General features: G+C 36.3%; 1 protein-coding gene across 3 annotated transcripts in view; it reads right to left on the bottom strand.

Moving 5' to 3' along the window:
* l(2)gd1 (lethal (2) giant discs 1) overlaps positions 1-24,833 on the bottom strand; it is an 87,976-nt gene that overhangs the window by 25,310 nt on the left and 37,833 nt on the right. For all 3 annotated transcript variants that reach the window (XM_081741737.1, XM_081741731.1, XM_081741740.1), the window contains exons 8-14: positions 21,173-21,406; positions 18,235-18,420; positions 17,452-17,648; positions 12,229-12,360; positions 8,053-8,228; positions 5,112-5,232; positions 3,964-4,115 (exon numbers count right to left, since the gene is read on the bottom strand). In XM_081741737.1, coding sequence (XP_081597863.1) covers positions 3,964-4,115; positions 5,112-5,232; positions 8,053-8,228; positions 12,229-12,360; positions 17,452-17,648; positions 18,235-18,420; positions 21,173-21,406 — 1,198 coding nt within the window. The remainder of the gene's footprint in view (positions 1-3,963; positions 4,116-5,111; positions 5,233-8,052; positions 8,229-12,228; positions 12,361-17,451; positions 17,649-18,234; positions 18,421-21,172; positions 21,407-24,833) is intronic.

The following is a 24,833-nucleotide window of genomic DNA, read 5'->3' as shown; positions in this document are numbered from 1 at the left end:
ATGGAACCCGTGTGAAACATGTAACTACGCTTATACCGGCTTGTAGCGGATTCTTTAAAGGCTCGATAGATGGCGGCACAGTGGTTATCGCGTGAACGGGATAAGGAAAGTGGAGCTGCAAAGAGAGACAGTTGTGAGTCAGCGTCGTCCAAATCAATCGAAAAGCAAACAAGCTGGAAAATGGAGACCGATAAAGTGGAGTAGTGTGCCGTTATACGATTTCTTACCGCCGAAGGTGTCGGTGCACCGGCAATGCATGACGAATGGTAGGTGTTTACGTACAGCATGCATTGCCACTGCATGCAGTCATCAAATGGCGCAAGCTGTTTGCAGAGGGTCGAAAGACGGTTAAAGACGACGTTCGTCCGGAGTTTGCCCATAGTGGCGACGCCACAGATTACTGCGCGAGTAGACGAGATCATCCGCCAGAACCGGAGAACTACAGTGAAGGAGGTGGCGACGGAAGAGGCATCAGTGTCGGATTGGCCCACTACATAATCACCCGCACGCTTCATTTTCATAAGGTTTGTGTCCACAGCCCACCAACGCCCAAAAAACTGAAAGAATGATGACGTGCCAACCGCACCTGGACAGATTCGAAACTGAAGGTGAGGCACTTCTGGAGCAAACGCCAAAGTTTGCTGTGGCGTCACCTCACCTCTCTCCCTCTAAAGAAGTCCAAATCGATTCGAACCTCAGCGGGAAAGGTCATGGCCTCCGTGTTCTTCGATATTCGAGGACTATTGCTCACGGAATTTTTGGAGCACGGACAGACAGTAAACGCCACCCGGTACGGAGAGACGTTGCATAATCTCCTCAAGCTCAAGTCCAAACGCTTAGGAAAACTGTCAGCGGATGCGATTTTGCTTCATGACAATGCGCGGCCACACACGGCCAACGTAACACAGGGAACTTTGACGAAGTTTAAGAGGCAAGTTTCTCTGTCACCCGCTCTACAACCCCGACATCTCCCCTTGCGATTTTTACCTGTTTGTGGAACTGAAAAAAGCCACCGTGGACACCGTTTCCATTTGGACGATGAGATCATACAGGAAGTGACATCGTGGCTTCACCGGCAGCCTAAGGCCTTCTACCAGAAAGGCATCCAATGGCTAGTGTCACAGTGGACAAATGCGTCGTCGCAAGAGGTGATTATTTTTATGTTAGGTGGACAATTCCAATACTTGTACAGGGTGACTACGAATTAAATGAATGCTCCTTATACATAAACTAATATGTTTTTCTATTTTTTAAAAAAAAAGCTATTAACAGCTCTTTCACTCCTACATTGTTTAGAACCATTAAATGCTCGACACGTCTACAATGTACGATCAGATAGACTATATTTTTCGTTCCGCTTCAACTTTCGAATTTACATTTTTTTCTTTGCTATATTCGTAAATGGGATTACTTAGCATTTACAGCCAAAAAAATTAACTTCGGGATCTTCGTTCAAACACTCGAGTGAACAGTTACATGGTAATGGCGTTTGCGTTAATTATGCGATTTCTACTTTACTTAAAGGTAGAAATAAGCTGTCGCTTGTAGAAATAAGTTCCTTAAATATTACTAGTAAATTTTCTAAACAGTGGTCTCCATATTCTTAACCTGTACCTTTCTTATAATGACTTCATCTTTAAACTATTTTATAACTGTGAAATAGTCTCACAGACACATTCCTAGTTTATACTAGATTTTACAAAACACCTTTCGCTTCACACATTTGTATAGAAAAAGTGGCAATCACCATGGTAACGGGGAGGAAGTGACGAAATTACTATTTAAGTCTATTATTATAGGTCATCCTCCATTACGACAACTTTGCATTATTGTCTAGCTAGATCAATAAACAACTGCTGAAGTTATGGGAAATTATTATTATGCTATTGCAATGCACACGTACTTGTTTTACAAAATAACTATTTTGAACACCGTGCTGTCGTTTAGTATTTGGTGAAGAGAGATGGAAGCAACGAAAATACATAATGCAATGAAATACTCTGCGGAACTCGGCTGTTATTTTTAACTCGCGTCTGGGCATGTTGTCAAGTAAAATATTAAAAAAATGCAACTGCAGGACATTGTAAATAAAACTGAATTTTTTAAAGTGCAATTGAAGAAACTTTATGCACTAAGTGATAATTTACTTATTATATGATACAAGTGGATGATCAAAATCTGTCACTACAAAAGTTATTACACAAAAAGTGTATGATATGGTACTGTACGATCGCCGATAAAGGTGGGTGATATTGCAAAAGCTCCAGCCACTTCAGATGAAAACATATTTCACATCTTGACCGAGAACTGTGCATGAAGAAGCTATCTGCAAGATGATTGCCGCGGCTCCTGACACATTACCAAAACCAATTAATACATATCTCTCCGGACAATTTGGATCGATTAAAGAATAATCCAATTGATTTTATGTATCAATTCGTAAGTACATATGAAACATAAGCACATTTCACATGCGAAACAACAGTCAAAATAATAGAAAGTCCTGATTTTCCATCCCTGAAGGCAGTCATATGTGTGAAGTCTGAAGGAAAGATCACAGTTCCAGACTTCTGCAATGCAAAAGATATCATTCTCATTGACTATGTGATTGCTTTATCACCACTGAATATTATGCAAAATTTTTGGACAGTAAAAGTCCGAGTTAATCAAAGAAGAAACATATATTACAACAATTCTCGTTCCCATACTGATGTCACTGCAATGACTAAAATTAATGAGTTGGGGTACAATTTGCTGTCACAAGAACTTCGATTTCCTTGATTTTACATCATGGAATTTACATGATTCGATTTCGATTTACATCGCTAAACCAATCTAATATAAATATCAAGGAAAAAATGAAATGAAATCTTTGAGTTTTACATCCCACGGTTATGTCGGTTAGGCTAAAGGAGACGGTGATGATGAGAGATGAGTGAAATGGTGTAATGAAGAAAGTGGGAGGAAACGGGAGAACCCCGAGAAAACCCACGAGCACGATGTTTGTCCACCACAAAGTTCACTTGGCGGGGGCTGGGATCGAACCCGGGAGCCCAAGCACCACAGGTGAACGCTCTACCACTGAGCCACCGCGCCCCCCAAATATCAAGGAAAACAACACTGAAAAATAAACTGAATTTTCAAGATGTAAATCAATATTTTGTGCGTCACTCTGAGGTCTGATGTCAAATCAATGCTGATCCCTCCCTATTTTCTCTTTTAATCAATTTTAGTGTAAAACTCAAGTTTTCTCGGATTTACTATCATTTTTTACTCCATAAATATCTCATTTGTGTATGTGTGTGTTTGATTCTTTGTATTTATGTATTAATTATTGTTTCACATATACTTGTAACAATACTGTATGCCCTACTGTAAATATCGTTGAGTGTTTGAAAGAGTGTTAGTTTTAACTTCGACAAATTAATAAATAAGGTGTACACATACAATTTCACTGGTATAAAACTAAAATTTTATCATGTTCAAAGTAGCTGCACGTCCATACAAACACGATGCACAATACGAAATAAAATACTATCAGGAAATCTACAATAATGTAACTTTAGCAATGTAAGTTAGTTGGAGCTGATGTATTAAATTTCGAGTCTATCATTCTACTAATGCGTGCATTTACCTACCATGACATAAAATCAGCAGAAAAGGAAAATGTGCAAAATGAAGTTCTCATTATGGAGGTACAAATGCCTTAAGATATGAATATACACATCAATAAGCCACACACTAAAACAAGTACTATACTGGAAAAGTAGAGGAATCTGATGTCGTCGGTAAGCTATCTATATCATAACCAGACGGCCTACAGTCTAGCACATGTAAATAAACTATCTCCCAATTTAGCGAGTAATTTCTTCATCTTTCAATAATGAGAAAAAAGAAAAATAGCAAAAGGAAGTGGCATGAATCAACATTTACACGGATTTAATAAATAAAAACATTACTTACCCCTTTGACCATACTTCTAACTTGACTGCGTGCCTCTTAAAGACTCTTTGGCACTTCGGTAAACTTCTATTAATAGGGATCATAAACGTCTGATTATACTGGGGATTATTTGTATCTCTTATTAGACTTGTTTTGTCTTTTGGTGGATTATCCTGTAACAAAGCAAATATGTAAATAAGTAAAGATATACATGAATTTAAAAAGATAATTTATACATTATGATCTTATAAAACCATTTTACCTTGTAATCCTCACAATATTTACTTGCTCACTTTTCAAATTTTAACCATTCATAGTAGACTTGATAATGAATCAGTATTTAAGATAACAAAATATAGGATAAATAAGATTTTATTAATAGACTTCAGTGCACCCGTTAAAGTGTTTCATGGTCTATCCCCACAGACTATACTTATATCCTGATGAAATTTATATGAAAACTATATTCTTTCCAAGAAACCAGGAAACTATATTTTTTCACCGCCAAAACATTCACACTGTAATGATTAATCAGTATTGATGCTCACATATATATCTCGAAGAATTCTGTACGTAGATACTCACAGTAATCAAAGAATATTGTCACTTCAGCGATGCAGGGAAGTTGCACTACACTGCCTATTAAAGGTAGATTATTACAGCATTTACTAGCCTTTATTTATTAATTTATAAGGTGAATCAACTAGCCCAACTTCCGCCAAGTGGGCTTTGTGGTGGGCAAACACCGTGCACGTGGTTTTTCTAGAGATTCTCCTGTTTCCTCCTACTTTCCTCATTCCATTATTTCCCTCATTACCATTTCCCTTAGCCTTGGAATATAATCGTGGGACGTTAAACTAAAAAAGAAAAAGGAAGGAAGGAAAAAACATACGAATAAGAAAATGCATATCTACCCGGTGCATATGCTGTCAATAATTTCAGGAAGAATTGATTAGTTTCAAGAAAGATTTCTTCAACAAGAAAACAACATAATTTTCTATAAGTCACCGAAAATTCACATTTAAATTACTCCACTCGTCCTGAAGTAATTCACATATGAATATTGCAGAACGACTGTAGTAATATAAATGTGAATTTTTGAATAACTGTGAAGTGGTTATGAATTATTGCTGACATTATACCACATCAAAAATGAAAATAATACTTACACTAGGGTATGGAAATTCATATCTAACATATGTATCAACAGTAGTCGGGTTACTAACGTTGTAATTAATTCCCTGAACAATAGTCAGCTCTAAGTCATTGTCTGTGAGATCCGTACAACACCTATAAAGCAAAAATATGCGCTTAATATATGAATTAGAAATTGTGCTTGCAGAATAACCAAATACGTGACATAATGTAATATAATTTAACAGATTTAAAGTATAAGATACCTTTAACAGGATTCCTACTGATCTGAAGAAATCTATTTCCCTGACTTTCCCTGACCTTTGGCAGGAAATTCCCTAACTTTCATGATAGCTATCTGTTGACGCTGATATATAAATAAGAAATAAATAACGGTGAATATTTATATACGAGAACATTTATTCTGTAGAGACAAATAGTAATCAATTGCTCATACGTACATTTCACTTATCTCCCATAAAAATCTGAACAACGTCCATTATATAATGGTTGGCTACGCTGACATTGGTATACAGTTAATGTTAGAAAACACATATTTTATGAAATTTCCCTGAGTTTCCCTGATTTCCAGTCTTTTCCCTGAACTTCCCTGACTTGCACCATTTTCCATGACTTCCCTGATTTCCCTGACCAGTAGGAACCCTGTTTAATCTCAGAATAAAATTCATAATACCTTAAAATTATAATGTAGATTTTTCCTTATAAATCAGAAATTTGTTTCGAATATTTACTATAATAGTATAAATTATATTTCAGTTACCGTTACTCACATGAAGAAAACTTGTAATTTTTTTAAATACACTTAACCTTAGCAATTAACTAAACTAAATAATGAAAGCAACAACAGATCTCTCACATCTTACTCTCCAGAGATACGAGTGCAGTTAAATTACTAGGATGTAAAAATGCGACTGCTCTGAAAAATCTATCCCGAGTTTCTGGCTGAATGTCTCAGTGCATTAATTACTACACTATCTAGTCCGTCCTCAAAACAGCATATATTATTACACTTGAGGTGAGTGCTAAGCTGCTCAGATTACAAGACCAGTTTTTGGGAGATTCGGGTTCGATTCTTGGGGTCTACTTGAACTTTTTTCAAAATTAGAAAAGGCGAAATTTAGTCTTCATTAGTAGCCAAAGAACAGATTATGTTACATCATTCAATTATAAAGATACAAATGACCTTAGAAGGAAAAAAAAAAATTACAATATCTGGAAATGCAATCATTTAGATAATATTTATTAATCAATCTGCGGTAGAATTTTCTCCTTCATTTTGAGATCAATTTTTAAACTTTTCTTTTTCTTTTTTTGCTCTAACATGTATGCAATCAGTTACTTTGTTTTTTTCGTAAAATACATGTTATTCTTCAGGGGGACACCATGGTCTAGTGGTCAGTGTTGGAGGCACGTCCACGTAGTCCCGGGCTCGATTCCGGCCGTGCTTCCCACTTTTCGGCGTCCACCCAGCGTAGTGAGGCATACTGGGGAGTCACATGAAAACAAGACATGACGGTCACTAGGGCTAGAAAGCTCTTGATGCGCCTGTTAGGGACAGGACGTCGCAGCGTGCTGACCACGTGCTCGCCGCTGGGCTGGACGCAGTTCCACCAATCGCTAGCGGATGGCGCTGGAGCAGGCTTAGGTCTACAAATTGGGCTGTTACACCAAGTGGTTTGTTTGTTTGTTTGTTTGTTTGTTTGTACATGTTATTCTTCTGGATCGGATTGAATGTCTATCAATTCTCTAGGTCATAAAGTGACCCAGAAAAAGTATACACATACAATAAAGCAAAAATAATCATATTTACATTTAACAACATATCGCGTACAACTTACACTATCAAAAACGTGCAGTTCTTGTTACAGTGAATGTTTTTATTATAGCTTTCATTCAGTGAAATTTGTTACGAAAAATTAAATCAAGATGGGATATCATAAACAAAATATTAGAAGATAATATAACTCTTGTCCAACATATCTTCTTAAAATACTAATCTTCTGAAAAGTTCCAGCTATATACAGGAATGAAACATAGCCGAGGGGAAGCCAGTCCCGTTAACGTTAAACTAACCTCCTTCACATATTCTAAAAGTTTCTTTTGTACTTTGTCGGAGCAATACGAGCACCAATATCAGCGTCTTTTACACATAAACAAGTTTTAAGTTTCCTCTGAGAAACTCTATTGTGCTTGCATTCTGTGCGTATGTTTGCAAATTCAAACTCTCTTTCGAATCTCTCTTTTTTCGAATCCCTACCCTAATGATCTCGCTGTTACACAAGGCGAACAAGCGAATCCGAACATCACAAATTATGACTTACAGATATCACATCAATACGCCATGCAAAGTAACAGTACTGCAGTTACTTCAGAATAACACAACGCGTTTATTACTACAGTCATCTCATCTTATGTACAACCGGCTAAGCACTGGTCGTGTCGCCACTACAAGTGGTAGCGCTTTCCCGTCGTGTACAGATCCATATACTAACTACTTATGATACAGTAGCGAAGTCGTTCAGAGACGAGTTGCGCCGGACGGAATCTCTATTTTTAATTGACAGCAAGCAAATTATTATTTATCAGATTTTGTAATTGTTACCACTATTGTAATATAATATTAATAACGCTCCATATTAGTACTTAATACGGAAATTTGAAATTATAAAAATAATAATAATAATAACATAATTACATTAGTTTTAAATACATTTCATTCAAAAGTTTCTTATTATAGTTAGAATTAACTGCATATTCTGAATTGCGGGATTTATGGTTTTGTATTTGTTGAAGGATAGCTTTTCAAATTTATTTATTTTTAATAGAACTGATAGTTACTGATATGAGCCGATGCTGATAATCCGGGGTCAGGCGACATAGGGCACCGGGGCTTTTAAAGAAATACTATAACACTGATGTTGAAACCAAAAACTATAACAATGAATTTTTACTTACTGAACTATCGAAAACGTTCGTGGTTCATAATGAAACCTGGGCAATTTATCACTTCGTCTATGCGCTGCTTTCACTGCATCTAAATCTTGTTTGCTGTGTACCGCTAACTGTTCGAATTTATTCGCACTAGCTACATCGCCTATTGACTTAAAGTGATCTCTATTTGCAAGGCACATCTGCAAATAAATAAAATATTTCGTTTTACACATGAGGTATATATACATATACATGTTTTTTAAATATTAATTTTACACTAACAAGCTAGAACATTGTGGTTACCTATTTAATATACTGTATGTCAACCTTTGGCTCGCATTATAATAGAAATGTGGTTTGGCATGGAAACAGTGAGGCCTTGAGAGGTCGCTAGAGGCATGGCGCACTACACCCATACACACAAATCACTTTATTCCTGTAAATTCTGAGGAGAGGGGCAAAGAGCTTGGATATGGCGTTCAATGACAGTGTTCAATTGGGTAAGATCGGATGAGTATGGGGGCCACTGCAGCAATTGAAATTCACCATTGTGCTCCTAGAACCACAACACAGCGTTGACCTGTTGAAAGATGCCATTACCAGTTGGAAACATGTGAGACATAAATGGGTATACCTGATCCACAATGGACTGACGAAGCTAGAGTCAAAATGACACCCTAGATGCATTACTGGCCCAACCGTGTGAAGGTTCCCCAAATTATAATGAAACCACCACCGGCTTGTTATCGTCAAACTGTGTAAGTTGCAAGCAGCTGTTCTCCAGAAAGACGACGGAATCTAACCGGGCCATCCATGTAATGAAGGCATTACACGAGTAACTACGAAAGTTTCGAGATACGCATTAGAATTCCAAGAATTGCGTTCGGTAGAGGTGTCCAGAGCGAAGAAGCGAAGCAAGTTTCAACTCGCCTCGCTTATCGGCGTGGCCGTATCGCCTTCACTTGTTTGTTGATGTGAGCAGTATTCGGCTGTCTAGAATGGAGCTCGAAAAGGAACATTTTCGGGCAATAATTCTTTACGATTTCAAATGTGGTTTGAACGAGACACAAAGCCTTGACCGTTTGCAGGGGGCATTTGGGGACCTTGCTCCTTCCCGTGCTACAATTTTTCGGTGGTTTGGTGAATTCAGAAGAGGCCGGACAACGCTTAAAGATGAAGAGAGAGCTGGACGTCCGGCAACAGCTGTGTCAGATGAAAACATTGCCGCTGTGGAACAAATGATTCGACAACTTTCAAGGACATTGATCTACAGTGAACATTGGATCGCCAGCAGTAACAAAAATTCTTCATGGTCATCTTCGGCTCAGGAAGGTTTCATCTCATTGGGTGCCTCACACTTTGACTGAACAGCAGAAGCGCATGCGTGTGGAATGGTGTGAAGAAATGCTTGCAAGATTTGATGGAGGCAATTCTCGACACGTCTCTGACATTATTACTGGTGATGAGACTTGGATCTATCAATTTGACCCTGAAAATAAACACCAGTCTTCAGTTTGGATCTTTCCAGACGAAAATCCACCCACGAAAGTGAAGCGACCGCGAAGTGTGGAGAAGAAGATGGTCGCAATTTTCTTCCCCAAATCTGGCCATGTTGCAACTGTTCCACTTGATGAACAAACGACTGTTACTGCTCAGTGGTACACCACTGTTTGCCTAACAAAAGTGTTCCAGAAGCTTCGGGAACGGCGTCCAAGAACTGGATTGCGTGGGATCCTGCTTCATCATGACAACGCGTCCGCACACACGGCCAACATCACAATTCAGTTTCTAGAATCTACGGAGGTCAAACTTATGACTCATCCGCCGTATAGTCCTGACCTGGCCCCATGTGATTTTTTTCTGTTCCCCAGGATTAAAGATCGCATGCGTGGGAAGAGATTTTGCAGCCCTGAAGAAGCTGTAGTGGCTTACAAGAATGAATTTTCAACACTAGAAGAAAAAGACTGGCAACACTGCTTCCAAAAGTGGTTTTCGAGGATGCAAAAGTGTGTACAGTGTAATGGTGAATACTTTGAGAAAATGTAAGTGTTAAATTGATTTTAAGTATGTAAGTTATTTCACATCTCAAAACTTTCGCAGCGACCCTCGTATCGTGATTCATGAGACCATGCAACTTTTTGCCATTGCTCAGCAGTTCAATGACGATGGGCACGTGCCCATTCCAGCCGTAATCGACGATGCTGTGCGTTAACATTGGTACACGAGCGTGAAGTCGGCTACGGAGGCCCGTATCTAATAGTACACGGTGGACTGTGCGCTCAGATGTACACATGTACGCTTAAGTCTACAGTTAATTGTGTCACAGTTTTGCGCCCCAACCATGACAGTCTACGACGTCCGATATCTTTAATGAAATGTCGCTGCCCCACACCCTGTTGCTTGGTGCTGGTTTTACCGTCCGTTTCCCACCTTAGGAATAAACTAACCTCGGCACCTCACGAACACCCGACAAGTCGCGCTGTTCCCGAGATGTGCGTTCCCAGTTGTCTGAACAACACAATCTAGCTCCTTTCGATCTCTGATATATCGCCGGCCTGTCCCATTCTACGCACAAACCTCACATTGGATGATTGAGTGAGATCCCTATCATCGTGTGCATCGTATCTCTTACGTCAGCCTAACGACTTCGTTCCAAAAGTAGCGGGTGGTCATAATGTTTTCAGTGGTCACTATATATGATAATATTAAAATCACGCCATTCTAATCAAATACACAAAGTTGTTTTCTTTAATTATCATTACTGATAATTTTCTAGCTTTGACAAAGAATGTATAACTTTCCGAAGGTGTGAAAGGTTGTGGTGACTTAAAATGAAATACACAAACCATCTGGAGCGTTTTGCTTATAAAAAGGAAAAATCTACATGGGTTATATTCTGCGAAGTGATCTGACCGTTGATATTTTCTTTCTTTCTTCCTTCTTACTTTCTCTTTATCGTTTAGTTAAGGCTTCGTGACACTTTCTCGTTACATGTAAGTGATACGATTATTTGATGGCTAAAATATCATGATTAACGTTTTATTTAATATAAGCTATGAAGTAATAAACATGTGAGTTCATTAGCACTGTAAGGTAAACAAGTCATTCAATCATAATAACTTGATCACTGGGAGGACTGAAGATTAAACTTACAAGCAGTAGTAAAATCCATTACATAGTCTCATGGCGAGAAAGGTTTTACTCTTGATAAACTGTGGACACATAGGTATCAATACAATTGTCAGCTTGTAACGAGTATTAAGTCTTATTGGCTACAGCATCACAGAGATTACGTCAATTTGTAACACACATGTATAATTAAATATTACGGTCCCAGTTCGTTTATAATTACTTTAGTATCCACCACAACTTACCACAATAATTATTTTAATAAATTAAACTATTTTTATTTCTTTTAAACTTTGTATTTCTTTAATAATTATTATTCACACCACAGAAATTAAAAATATCTTCAATCACCTATGGTTTCCTCACTTATCATATAAATAATTATTATTTTCCTGACCAGAGTATGCATTTCTTTATTAAAAATAAATTATTTTGTATCAGTTTCCATAACGTAACAGTGAACATACATATTAACGTTTGAGGAAGATAACATTACGTTATGGAAACTGTTACGAAATAATTTATTTTTAATAAAGAAATGCATACTCTGGTCAGAAATATAACAATTCCAGAGTGAACATGGAGAAACTTATTATATCTTTAACAGCATAAATAAATCCAGTCTGGTCACAAGCTTTGTTATCATAAGGTTATTATTCTTATTGCGCCATAACCAAGGGTAAAAGTGAGAGGGAACGCTGGCGGACGCCGTCCCCACACTACCAGAAAATATTTCTATCGTCCATTTTCTAAAATAAAAAAATACAATGGGCAAAGATAGGCACGGAGGACGGTGTCATGTCATGCGTTTCACTTTTACCCCTGCCTGTCATGCCACCTTTTCAGATCCACTTTTACCCCTGCCTACAACTAAATATATATATAAACGCTATCGTTGCAAATTGGTCTCGCTATATGACCATAACCTCAACATCATCTGAATTTTCATACAGTTTTTCATTTGACCACGACCTCGGAACAGGAACAACGAACTGATCTTCACAAAATTTAGAAGCTTTCCAAAATTTAGAAAATTCACTGCGAACAATCTTTCTCTTTCCTTGGGCTTACCTTGATTTGTTTTACAAGATCTTCCTCTAGTCTTTCATAAATTTCTGCGTCGGAACCAGGTGTACAGTCATCTGCTGTTACAATATCGAAATCCGATTCTAAACTCACTTTTGCAGACGGAGGAACTGGTACCTGTAAAAACATACGTATGGAATCAAGTAAAAAAAAATTTAACGTGTTTCATTTCTTACTTATTTTGAATGACAGATTATTTAGTCAGCTTCATCAGTTTAATAGGTCCGTACATGCTTGGGTCTATTTTATAATATAAAGGGTCTTGTGGCACTTATAGAAATTAGAAAGGATTGGTGAAAATTTGAACTGCGAATGGGAAATAACAGCGAGGAAGGAATTTAAAAAAAAATCCTCTAAGACAAAGGAAAAGCGCGTTTTGTGAGAAGTTAACCGAATAGTTACGAAAAGAGTTATCAAACGTTTTGTGATGATTACTGTACTGTACGTAGCAGAAACGTAAATTACAAAAGTAATGAAAAACGACAGTAGGCGTTCGGAGAAGAATTAAAAAAAAAAAAAATACCTGAGTAGAATAAAAGTGTTACCGAAAGCACAGAGAAAATATTAGCAAGAGTTGGAGAAAGAAAAGCAAAACTAAAAATAATACGTCATTTTACGCAATTGGCACATGTTTCTATTGGAGACAAATGCGCTTCCAACAGTACCCTAAAACGATTATTATTTCAAAGCTTATCTGATGTCATAGTCGGACTCCAGAAAAAGAAAAAAAAAGTGATGTCTTGATGGAACTTGTGAGATCGTCTTAGTTAACTGATATTTAAAGACACGATTTTGTGGTAAATAAGAATTCGTAATTTCGTTATAAAAATATGCGTAAAGCGGGATAAAATCGGTGAATAAAAATTAAATGTAAGAATACTATTTTCCCTAGCAATTACCTTAATTTTCACTCATCAGTCATCATGTCATGAGCTCATGATGACTATGTTAAACGATATTTGAGCGTTTCGAAAGTAACACTAAGCATCCTCATTGAATAAAAGTAACATCTAAAGAAAAACACACTCATAAACACAGAGAGAACATTAATAGGAAAAAAAAAATAACTTTAGTGTTCACAGTTTACTTATGGAAATAACATGTAAGCATTCTTTCAATGTTTCCTGGTGTTAAATTTGTGCTTTTTGTCGGTAAGTATGACATTGTTAGAATTGAGAGACCTCTCCACATCAACATTCGAAACTGATCTGTACATTAGTTGGAGACACTTTCCAGCGATTTCTGAATGCTCATCTAACATACCCCGCAACACTCCTTTCACCAGTAAATACCATTTGGAGCTCATTTTGTAACTACATGTAAAATTTTAAAAATTCATGGTAGTCTATTTTCTTAAATATGGGAATTTTCAGCACATTGCTAGCAATTACCAAATAATGGTAATGATTAAATCGTAAAAGCGTCGAAAAATTTCCACTTTTGCGTAAATTTCGTGGAAATTCGAGACTTGTTGCGAATTTCGCTAATTCGACAGAATTTCGTGTTTAATCGCAAGCGTTATATGGCCTAACAAATAGTGAGAAATCATACATTTTAAGTACACAACATTTTCATACAAAACTGCTACATTTCACGTTTTCGCGTGTCACCAAAAAATCGTGTCTCTACTGATATTCATACACAAATTTCCTGATTACTCAAGCTCTGAACCAATGCAATTCTTCTCGATCTAACTAGCGGCCGGCTTTACTTTTTTTAAAGCTTGCTACATGCATATAAAGTGTACAAAAATAGTTATTCGGAAATGAAAAGAGATGCACTGATTCAGATTCTGAATGACCAAGGATTAGTTTATGAATATCCGTTAACTGGAACAACGTTAGGTATAATCGAGGGAATTATTAATTTTTATTTGAGATCCGACGATGACAACAAGACACGTTTTTGAAATAATAACCGTTTCTGCATAATATTGAGTTGGTGTATATAAATATCTCTCTTATTTAATACTGGAAATAGTTAGACGAAGAAAATGGTTAGGGCATTATTTGAGAAAAATTAGTTTATCAGGGATATAACGGTAGAGTTTAGCGTCCTTTTAGCAACGAGACTATACGAGACACATGAGCTCCCACCGGATGTGATGGAGGGTGGTAGAAAGGGAAGGTGGAGGAGGAAGACTTTAACTGATACATTATATTATTGAGAGAAATTCTTACATATCACAACAAAGACATCAGTGGAAGGCCGTAGTGCACGGTAGCTACTGAGTTGCGGCGACTGACTTCCCGTTGATGGCAGAACACTTAAGATTTATATGCTGTTTCATTTTCTAAAAACAAATTAAATCTCAATATTCTGAAATATATCTAACACAACATTTATTCTTAAATTCGCTAGTTTAATTTCGTTATGAATATTCCCTAGTTTCCCATCATGATCTAACAATGAATTCTGATTTATCGGTGGTAGTGGAAATAAAATATTGTCTTGACGCTAGAGAATAGCTCAAATCATGTAGTCTCATCTCAGTAACTGACTTTAGTAAACATTACAAGAATCCTATTAAATGGAGGAAGGCAACAACGAAACGAACGTCTCTTAAATCGAACAAACTAACACCATTAAATACAACAGATTTACAAAAATCGTAGTTTATGAATTAATTAAAAACTAGTCAGCAACTTTTTCCTTTAATTTATTCGAACCCCGGCGAAGATTCAAGCACTACTGGGGATCGAAATGATTAATGATTAAAAAAAAAAAAAAAAAAAAACTCCTTTTACATTAATACAACTAAATTATTCACATGCTGAGTTGTGAAAAAGACAGGTTTTTAATATAAAAATAAAAAAACATGGTTTATTTTGTTTAAACCTGTTTTTATGGCTTATAACATTCGTGATTTTACAGATAGAGAAGACAAAAAAGCAAAAATATGCACAAAATACTACATGGATAAGTGGATTTTATACAAGAACACAGATTTCATTTCAAATTTTCTCTATAAAGATTATTAAATTTTATTTTTTGTACCCTGAAAACCCTTTTCAAAATTATGTTATCACAAACAGCATTGAGAACACAAATTATAATTCAGTTGTTGTAATAGAAATCAACATTAATGAAATGAAATTCTACCTAATAAAATGATCGTATGTAATCATGTTGGGAGTAACTTAAATCTTTCAGTTTTGAAAAAATGAAATGAAATCTTTGAGTTTTACGTCCCACGGTTATGCCGGTTAGGCTAAAGGAGACGGTGATAATGAGAGATGAGTGAAATGGTGGAATGAATAAAGTGGGAGGAAACGGGAGAACCCCGAGAAAACCCACGAGCACGGTGTTTGTCCACCACAAAGTTCACTTGGCGGAGGCTGGGATCGAACCCGCGACCCCAAGCACCAGAGGTGAACGCTCTACCACTGAGCCACCGCGCCCCCCTCTTTCAGTTTTATGTCCCACGTGTATGTCGGTTAGGCTAAAGGAGACGTGATGATGACAAATGAATGAAGTGGTGGAATGAAGAAAATAGGAGGAAACGGGAGAACCCCGAGAAAACCCACGAGCACGGTTTTTGTCCATCACGAAGTTTACACAGCGCAAGCTCGGATAAAACCAGGGATTCCAAGCACCGAAGGTGAACGCTCTACCACTGAGCCACCGCGTCCTCCAGGAAAGTAACTTCAGTAGTTACAATACATCAATGAATACTGGTACTCACTGATACTAACAGAAACTAGAAACTATAATTGTTATACTTTATTCCATCTCTATCTAGTACCATTCGTTACTTTTTGTTTATATATCTGTATCTATGTATCTATCTTTTTCTGCCTTTTCCGTTTGGAAACGGTTTCATAACGATGATTGATAAAAACCAAATTTATATTTCTAAACGATCAATGGCAGCTGTAGACGCTTGTGCAGTTAATAACTGTACGATAACGGAAAATGAATCGTTGTTATTTCTTTACTTGAGATCTGTGGCTTTTCAACAATTCATATTTTGACAATAGCTTCCTTTTACCTTCAAATTTTAAAATCAAAGAAGCGTTAACTCATTCAAAGTTTTTCCATATTTTTACTAAGTTTCTATAGTGCAATTATTCTCCTGCACTTAAAGTGTTATAGCTATATGTTTAAAAATACGTACTACATTTTCAGCTTTACGTTTTATTGTTAGACTGGAGAAGCCGGTTTCATAATCGTTGACCAACTGTTTACATACTCTTGCAACAATCTACGAAGCTATTCCACTGTACCTCTGATAGAGGAACAAATCTAAATTGTCCAGCTTCTCCATATACCGTATACTCGAAGTATTTTTACAATAGAGATTGTTCGTTCCTTTATTATAGGAAACGATGGCTACATATAATAAGCAGAACACATGATCTGAACAAACGTATGAAATAATATACGTCTTACCTCCCTCTTCCGTTTCTTGTCGCATCTCATAATATGCATTACACAAAACGTATTCAAAAAGGATAATAAAATCCAAATTGGTTTATTTTAAAAACAACTGCTTTAAAACATAGTGAAACCATGCTGATTTAAATCATTCAACCCTGCTCATATGAGACCGTTATAGTTTACTTTTAATTGAGCAACTTGGTAAGGTAAGGAGGGAGGGGGGGGGGCTGCCCTGTAAAATTGGTGTGGGAGCTCCGCAACCCTTGGGCTTCCCCTGAATTTAACTCTAAGTCATGATTCGCTGATTTGGATGTACCTTAGTACCAGGAAGCATTTCAAGTGAAACGGTTCCCTTTTACTTCCTTTCTTTTCCACATTCCAAATTCAAAATCATTTCGAAAAGAAAGAAAAAAAAAGTCCAAAATTATGATACTATGCATGGTCACATCTATGATTTTAATCCATGGTAATTCCAAGATACGAAAAAAAAAAAAAAAAAAAATGAAATGAAATCTTTGAGTTTTACGTCCCACGGTTATGCCGGTTAGGCTAAAGGAGACGGTGATGATGACTAATGAATGAAATGGTGGAATGAATAAAGTGGGAGGAAACGGGAGAACCCCGAGAAAACCCACGCACGCGGTGTTTGTCCACCACAAAGTTCACTTGGCGGGGGCTGGGATCGAACCCGGGACCCCAAGCACCAGAGGTGAACGCTCTACCACTGAGCCACCGCGGCCCCCTCCAAGATACGTAATCCATTATATACATACAACAGTATTTCTATTTGTTGCTTTTTTCAATTTTATTTTATTATTCAAAACTCACCGTGTTCATATCAACTGGCAAGCCACATTTCGACGCTTCAATAAGAGGATCGAACCCTTTTGCCATCCTCAGATACTCTTTCGCTTGGTTAATTTCCCCCTTCTTTTTAGCTGCTAATGCAAGTTTTTTGAATTCCATCTGTTTTGCAGTTAATAAAGTAAGTTGTTTATCAGCCATTGACTGGGGTGCTAACCGAACTGTAAAAGGTACAAATATCAATGTAAGTTATTACAGTTATGATATGAATACGCTACATTTGCAGAATAACACAACAAACAGAAATTTGCATCCCTTTTTGAACTGAATCAAAGGTATTTCATTAATATTCTTCCATGTATCCCATGCTGAAAATACTTTCTTAATAATAAAAATTATCGAATAAATGTGTTCAATGATATATTATTTGTTTTCTTCCAAATTTATTCAGTAAATTTTAATGACAAACTACAATATGCGCAAAGATCGTAGAAGTAGCTTAGGGTCTGAATTTTTAACATCACAGAGATGATAATTTAAAAAATTAATTTTTATCTTTCGTGGGAGAAGGCATGAAATAACAAGTCTACAATGAATTTAATTAAGCGTTCCAAAATGAATTTGCCTTGAATGATTGATGAATGGCTACTACCATATGATTTGTTCGTGAATAGAGACCGAAATACTAGATTTCCGATCTATTTCCTACGCACAAACTATCAGAACAATAACATGTGTACAATATATAATAGCCATATAAAGTTCATACAGAAAATAAACATTACAATAATAAACATATACACTTACCGTTACTCTTCTGCTTTTCAAGAGGAGGTTTGACCGCACTCCTTGCTTGAGACGCAGGTGGTGGAGGTGCTGGTCTTCCTGTCTGCTTCGGTCCACCCTGCTGTTCACCTGCTGGCTGTGGAGGCTTACTTCTGTCCACTGTTTCTCTCGAAGATCCAGCATCTTCTTGTGGTATAGGAGCAAAACCTAGAAACAACTGAAAATTTTAAAATACCAGATATAAATAGTATAAAGTATTAACAATATCTTTGAAGAAACAAGACACCGGAATTATTTCTACACTCCACACAGTCAACGCACTATATCATTCAGGACTAAGTGGTGTGGAGTGATTGTCATAACTATTATTTCCGAAGGGAACATGATTTGTCAAAAGTGTAGTTTTTCGAGCAACGTAGGTTTTCTTTTAAAAAAATTAAATAAACGCATTGATAATGGCGAAAAAAATACCGCTGAAATCATTTGCAGATGCTTTGTTCACATAATGTCCTTTAAGTGTTAAGACTTTTATTATTTTTATTCATTATTATTCAAGATGGCGTCGACTGAGGACACGTGTGCCATTTTTTGGTAAGCAGCTAATATTAGTATGCTGCTTATCTAAAAATATTTTTCACGTAAAGAATTGCCTAAAATTTGGGCACATTGAGTATACTATGAATTGTATATCAACGTATAAATGTCAAAACTGCATAAGGCAGCACCGAGATGACAATATAGGCATTACTCCTACAATGATGAAGCATATTAGATCTCGGAAAGAAGACTAAACTGTGAATTCTGATGCTGAGTTAAATGAAAATGAAGACTTAGAAGATTTAAATGAGGTTCTTTCTCAAGTAATAATGGACAGAATTGCTCTACATGCTGTGGTGAAGTGAAAATTATAATGTGTCAGGTGTTAATGATGTTACGTGATTTCAGTGAAATGATATTTTGTTAAACAAGAAAATATTAAGTTGACTGAACTATTATCAACTAGCAACAAGGAGAAAACATTTGCTGAAGTGATAAACAGTTCAACACTCTCTGTTCAGAACAAGATACAAGGCGATTCTGAAAACGTGAATGTCAAGGTGAGAGAAGTGCCTTCTTGCACACTACTACACGAGACAAGTGTAGTAAGTGGAAGTTCATAACCAAACACCCAGGGCGAAATAACCCAGAAGTACAGACAGGAGTGAAATAAACGAATGAATCACGCTTCGTTTCCAGAAATTGTAATACCCCTATGCAAGGGAAGAACGTCACGGACAAACTAAAGGTAAACAAAACAAACAAAAAAAAAAGTCCCTCGTACAGCACTACTGTTCGTAATGAGACTTGAACCTTGTGTTTCTTGTGTTAATATTAATGAAAAAGATGAACTTAACATAGCAGTTACTCTTCATTTTATGTTAATGTAGAAGAAATTGAGTTTAGTGCTATTTGTAACCCAAATGTATAGCCTGATGGTGTGCGAAGAATGCAAACCAGATTGTTTGCTACCAACTGTAAAACACGGTGGTGTGGGGTTACATGTTGGCATATGAAGACGGCAAAATCGTGGTGTGTGATTCCGAATGGATTCTAAAAAAATCACCCAAATACAATAAAATGCATTGGAACCGTCTGTTAATAAAATGTTCGGTGATATCAATACTGAAAAGCAAGATTAGAAAACACTCCCTCTATCACATCAAATGAGTCACTAAAATATGCTTTGATTCAGGAGCAGAATTTTCATCAATTCGCATTTTATATTGAACTTGAATGTAAAATAAATTAAAGTTATTAAGGTTTCACATAAATGGCTGATAATTTTGGTCAAGATTGTATACGAGGTGTATTCAAAAAAAAAAAAAAAAAAAAAAAAAAAAAAAAAAAAAAAAAAAACGAACTTTTGAAATAGCGCGCCAACGGCTAGAGGGAGCGCGCTGCGGATACTCATCGCACTTAGCAGTTGGGTTAAACAACAAACTGCCATTTACCTCTTTCGCTATGACTATTAGTCGCTGAGCTACAGCCGCTGAAGTGAGCACGTGCACAAGAGCTGTTCGTCGGATCAATAATAGTCACAATGAAAGAGCTTGAAGAACAACGTGCGGGTGTGAAATTTTGAAATAAACTTGCCTAACACTTAAGATATTTTAACTGCTTTTCTCTTAATTCAGAGTCTTCTCGAAAAAAAAAAAAAAAAAAAAAACGCATCAGTCGGTGACCTATCAATATTATGTCAGGCGTGTTTTTAATCGGAAAGGTATTGTTTGTCCATCATGAATTTGTATCACGTGGTCAGATGGTAAAAAAACAGTTTTACCAGGACATTTTAGCACGGTTGAGTGATGTGTGCGCAGGCAGAGGCCTGAATTGTGGGAAAACCAGATTTGGATGTTTAACTGTGCCAATGTGCCTACTCACGCTTTGCTCCTTATCTGCAGTTATCTGGCAAGACATCAGACTCCGTTGTGCCCCATCCACCCTATTCTTCGGGCCTAGCCCAAGCAGACTTCTTCCTGTTCTTCAAACTTAAAATTACTTTGAAAGGACATCGTTTCTAAACCACAGAGAAAATTCAGGCCAATGCAACATTGTGCACCATTCCAGAAAATGTGTTCCAGGAGGCTTTCCAAAACTAGAAGGAACGTTGGGAATGGTTGATAAGAACCTATATGTCAACCAGATGAAGAGTATACAAGATTCTTTGCTAAGATTATCACAATAATGAACTGTTTTTCATGGAATCTAGAGTCTGACAGAAAATGCACTATTTTGTTAGCATTCTATTACATCTGACGTGTAGTCTAAACTTTGATTTTTATCTACTTTATTCTGCGACGTAATTCTTGTAAGGTAAACAGTTTAACTCGGAGGAGCGTACTATGCTACATGCCAGAGAATTATCTGTTAATTTACATGAATTTTACTCCAAACAGAAAAGTTGCAATTATTTTCTTACCTGGTGGGGTAGGTAGTTCGTCCACAGGGATTGGTTTTCCCAATTTATGAAGTTTAATGGCTTCTTCATATTGCTTAATAATTCTTCCCGTCCTCCGTACTTTGCTGTTATTACCCTCTTCCCTCGCTGCAGCTTCCACTGACTTGTACTTTGCTAATCGCTGCTCCAAAGCTTCCATCACAGTTTTCGGTGGTGGAGGAGCTCCATATAAAGACGGATCTGGTGGAGGCAAATCTATAATAAACAAAAAAGAGGAGTTGAGGCCTCATATGTAACTTGACTACACAGAAAAAAAAAATCCTTTTAGCCATAAAGAAAGACTGCTTCAAAAATATAAATGAAAATTAAAGAAGCTTCATGTTTACATGATGCATACAATTAAAACAATGTATACTGTTCCTCTAGTTTGGTACAAGCCACTCACATACAAAAGAAATATTTTATGTGACAAACAGAAATCAAAATAAAATGACATCGTTAGTTCACCATTCAACGATTATGCCTTGTAGGTTGTGATGAACAATAAATACATCGACAATAAAAGAGTTACTTGAATAAAAAGTGCGAGGAAGCGAGAAAGAAAAGCGTAGGTGTTTCTGGGTTTAATTTTCGGTTGATATATATGATTTTTGGTCTGACGATATTAGGAAGATGTCACAATTAAAAGGCATTAAACTCAGGTCTATAAAACCAGAATAACGCCAATGGAAGCCGATATGGTGCCACACATCAGCCAACTGAAACCTTTCATCATCATTATTATGAGTTGAGGCACAGAGGACCGCGCGTAGCTACAACGTTCTGTCTCCACTGAGCTTTCTCTTGCCCTCCGTCTCCAGTCGTTCCATACGCCGGTATGTAGTAGATCCTCACGAAATCTGTTTCAAAAGGTCTCTGCCTTCTTTTTTTGGTACTAAATATATTACATATACATCCCATGTATTACATATATTACTAAATACTACATATATTACATATACATTACATATACATCCCATTGCATTACTTACCAATTTTTAAAATAGAATGGTAATCTTTATATACAAGAGTTCAGAAAAGGGGAGATCACTGATTTTTCCTTCAGTATAATTGTTATACTAGGTACACTCATGTCCAAAATCATTGTCGCATTTTTATAAATGTTGTAGGAATATAATTTGATAACGAATTCACCTGGTATTTATTATAACGTTAGTATGTATATAATCGGCAAAGACATGTATGTGGCAAATTCCATGTCAAAAAAGAAGTAAATAACAACAATAAAACGAAAATAAAACTTTCTTGTCCATTTAGCAACATTTTGTTTTACTCATTCTAATTTTCGTATTCATAATTCTTTTCCTACGAAATTTACACAAATATAAACTTAGTATCAGTATTAAAAGTACCCTGCAAAATCATTATGAAATTATGTTCTTACAAGAAGACAGTTACGGATATGCGACAATTATTTTGGACATGAGAGTACATGATTCCGATCAAATAAGAGTAACAACTGATTTGTTCTTTCGGTATACCTACTTTTATTTTTATTTTACATTAAATTAGTTAAAAGGCATGGCTTTCGCACGAGACGAGTAGGTTACGGAAAATGTCTGATACATATACGTGGTGGTATCAAAAAGTTTCGAGACTAGTTCCGTTTACAAGAAAGTACTTTATTTATCTATTTTTACTCATCTGGTAAGCATGTTACACAACTAATTTCGAAACTTTTTAAATACCACCTCGTATGAACTCCCTTAGGATCCGTATTTAAATTAAATTAAATTAAATTAAATTAAATTAAATTAAATTAAAATCCACTCAAGTGTGAAATACATTTTCAAAACATTCAAACTTTACAGCCGTTAATCGTGAAAAATTTTAAATACTTTCCCCATTAAGTATTTCAATCAAAGTGTAATGATACAAAAACAAGTCTACTCAAGTACTTCCTATTTCAAAAATTTATTTTAAAGGCTTCAATCGTTTCCTTATTTTTGCCATCTTATGAATACAAATAAAACACAGTTCTGACCAGAGCAGAATGAAATATATTAAAAACTATACTTACAATGTGTTACAGTTTCAAGGACCTAACGTCCTCCTCATCAGACCTTAGGTCCTTGAAACTGTAACACATTGTAAGTATAGTTTTTAATATATTTCATTCTGCTCTGGTCAGAACTGTGTTTTATTTGTTAAGCTACTTATCCAGAGCTATGGAGTTTGTTCATTATGAATACAAAATGGGAAATTAAAATATTATAGAAATTGTTCTCCCTCCCTTTCCACTTAGAACAGTGGGATTATTGAAAACATTGGAGCATGTGTCCAATTAATTTTAATGATGAATTTATATACCGAGTTTAATTTTCCTAACTTGAGGGGTTCCTGAGATACTCTATTATTGGAAAAAAAGTTTGAAAACCCTACCCCCTTAGGATATGCATTTTAAAAATTCTAAATAGCGTACGGTCTCTTTCCTAGTTACCTACACGTATATCAGGCAGTGGTATGGACTGTATAAGAGACAAGCAAACATATAGCTTTATATATATCTTGTAATTAGGATTTTATAAAAAATAATCATTTGCATACTAAATTATTCTTTCTGAGATTAAAGATTCACCTATGGTCGTTTCTTAATGTAATATTTCTGGTGTAATGAATGGAAAAATGTGTCAGAAAGACATATCTCAAGATTATTCTGTAATGAAATATATTGAAGAAAAAAAATCCTGACGTTTTATTCCATTCTTTTAGTAATGTGTGATTAACGTGCCATCGGCTCCTGATGTTGTTTATGATTTTCTAGACGCAAGTTCACTCACTACCCTTTGTTTCAACTCGTGATGCTGGGATAAAACCGAAAATAATGTGCTCCGACCGGGAATCAAATCAGGAAACACGTGCACCAAAGGCTAATTATTAGGATATACAACATCATAAAGTATACACACAAAACGGTAGTCAAATACAGAACTACTGTAAATGACCTTCCCGGTTTCTCAATTTAATAATTCACATTTATTTTTCAAAATGGCATGTAATTTATGATAAATGAACGAAAAGCTCAAAATGTTTGAGAGGCTAACAAAGCTGATGTTTTTAGTTACCGATTCCACCGCTAAGGCGACAGTAAATCTAGATGACAGAAAATGAAGACAGGAAAGCATTCTATCTTCTCGAATTTTAAGTAAAATAGAGTGTAGTTAATGTTCAACGAAATTTCAGGACGCTCACGTTAAATCCACTAATAGGGTAGTCAATTCGGAAGTAGTACAGACAATTTAAATGAAAGTAACTGTATCTGCACGAGTATATCAACGGGCCGGCCAGGAGTTGAGAGGAAACAATTGATCCTGTGCGTGCAACTTTCGTCCGACGTCTACAAAAATCAACGATTCGTGCAACCAAACAATTGAACTTGAGCAGACAACGGTGTAGAAGATTCTTCAAAAAAGTTTGAAATTCCACTCATGGCGATTGAAATTGTTGCAGGCACTTTAACTTACTGACAAGGATAAGAGATCTTGGTTCTTTGTTGCGATGCAAAACCTTATGGATGCCGTACGATGCAAAAACCTTATGCAAAGATATGGTTTCATTAAGTCAGTTGTGTCTAGTGATGAGGCTACCTTCCACCTTCCGGGGAAAGTAAACGAATAAAATG

The sequence above is a fragment of the Thermobia domestica genome, chromosome 2 (assembly GCF_964235325.1).
Source record: "Thermobia domestica chromosome 2, izTheDome1.hap1.1, whole genome shotgun sequence".
Lineage (NCBI taxonomy): Eukaryota > Metazoa > Arthropoda > Insecta > Zygentoma > Lepismatidae > Thermobia > Thermobia domestica.
Note: the sequence above shows the minus strand (reverse complement) of the source record. Positions and strands in the feature narration are given on the sequence as shown.